This window comes from Orycteropus afer, unplaced genomic scaffold (assembly GCF_000298275.1).
Source record: "Orycteropus afer afer isolate SDZICR_OR568_19922 unplaced genomic scaffold, OryAfe1.0 scaffold00273, whole genome shotgun sequence".
Taxonomy (NCBI): domain Eukaryota; kingdom Metazoa; phylum Chordata; class Mammalia; order Tubulidentata; family Orycteropodidae; genus Orycteropus; species Orycteropus afer.
In genome coordinates, this window is record NW_006921860.1 from 2,043,945 (window position 1) to 2,044,976 (window position 1,032).

General features: G+C 64.0%; 1 protein-coding gene across 1 annotated transcript in view; it reads right to left on the reverse strand.

Moving 5' to 3' along the window:
• Nucleotides 1–1,032, reverse strand: part of DACT2 (dishevelled binding antagonist of beta catenin 2) — an 18,900-nt gene that overhangs the window by 3,098 nt on the left and 14,770 nt on the right. Inside the window, exon 5 of the mRNA XM_007950493.1 lies at nucleotides 552–821. Within this exon, the coding sequence (XP_007948684.1) occupies nucleotides 552–821 (270 nt within the window). The remainder of the gene's footprint in view (nucleotides 1–551; nucleotides 822–1,032) is intronic.

Below are 1,032 nucleotides of genomic sequence, written 5' to 3' on the forward strand. Positions count from 1 at the left end.
ATCTTCACAGAAGCAAAGCCCAAACCACACCCACTGCCATGGAGTCCATTCTGACCCACAGCGCCCCTAGAGGACAGAGTGGAACTGCCCACAGGTCTCCCAGGCTGTCAATCTTCACGGAAGTGGACAGCTTCATCTTTCTCCTAGGTTGCCGCTGGTGGGTTTGAACCACTGGCCTTCTGGTTAGCAGCTGAGGGCCTTAACCACAACACCCCAGAGGGCCTCATTTGTCTGGTCAGTCCCTGTACCCAATGTTTTCACTTCTCTGTCTTTTGTGCTCAGTGGGTCCTTCTCTAGCGGGAGGCCCTGGTGGTCGCACAGTTAACATGCTCGGCAGCTGACTGAAAGTGAAACGTTAGAGGTTTGAATCCACCGGGGCACCTCAGAGGAAAGTGTTGACAATCCATGTCTGAAGAACCGGTCACTGCGAAGCTAGCGGAGCCCTGCTCTCCCGTGACGCCGGGGGGTCCCTGAGCGGGCGGCTGGCTGCTGGCTTCCCCGCAGTTCACCCACACTGCACGTGAAGCGCCGCCTCTCCGCCGACCAGTTACCTGTGGACACAGGCCTGGGCCTGAAGCTGCCCCAGGCCCCGCCGCGGCCCTCCGCTCTGCCCTCCGAGATGTGGGGTCTCGGAGCAGGTCCGGGCGCCGCACACACCGTGGTCTCGTCCGCGGACCGTGGCCGGTACTCGCCAGGCCTGGCCGTGGGGGGCCAGGCCCCGGGCTGCAGGTTGCTGCGGGAGGAGGACACAGACTCGCTGCAAACCGAGGTGCAGGAGGTGGAGCGGGAGCAGGAAGCCACATCGCTCAGCTCGTAGAAACCTGGGGGGTGACAAGGCGTCTGTCACCCTGCAGGACCCCGTGCCCTCAGGACCTCGTCCCCCACAGGGCCCCATCCCCCACAGGGCCCCATCCCCCACAGGGCCCCACCCTCCATAGGGCCCCACCCTCCATAGGACCCTACCCCCTCACATGACCCCATCCCCCCACATGACCCCACCCCCTCGCATGACCCCACCCCCCACATGACCCC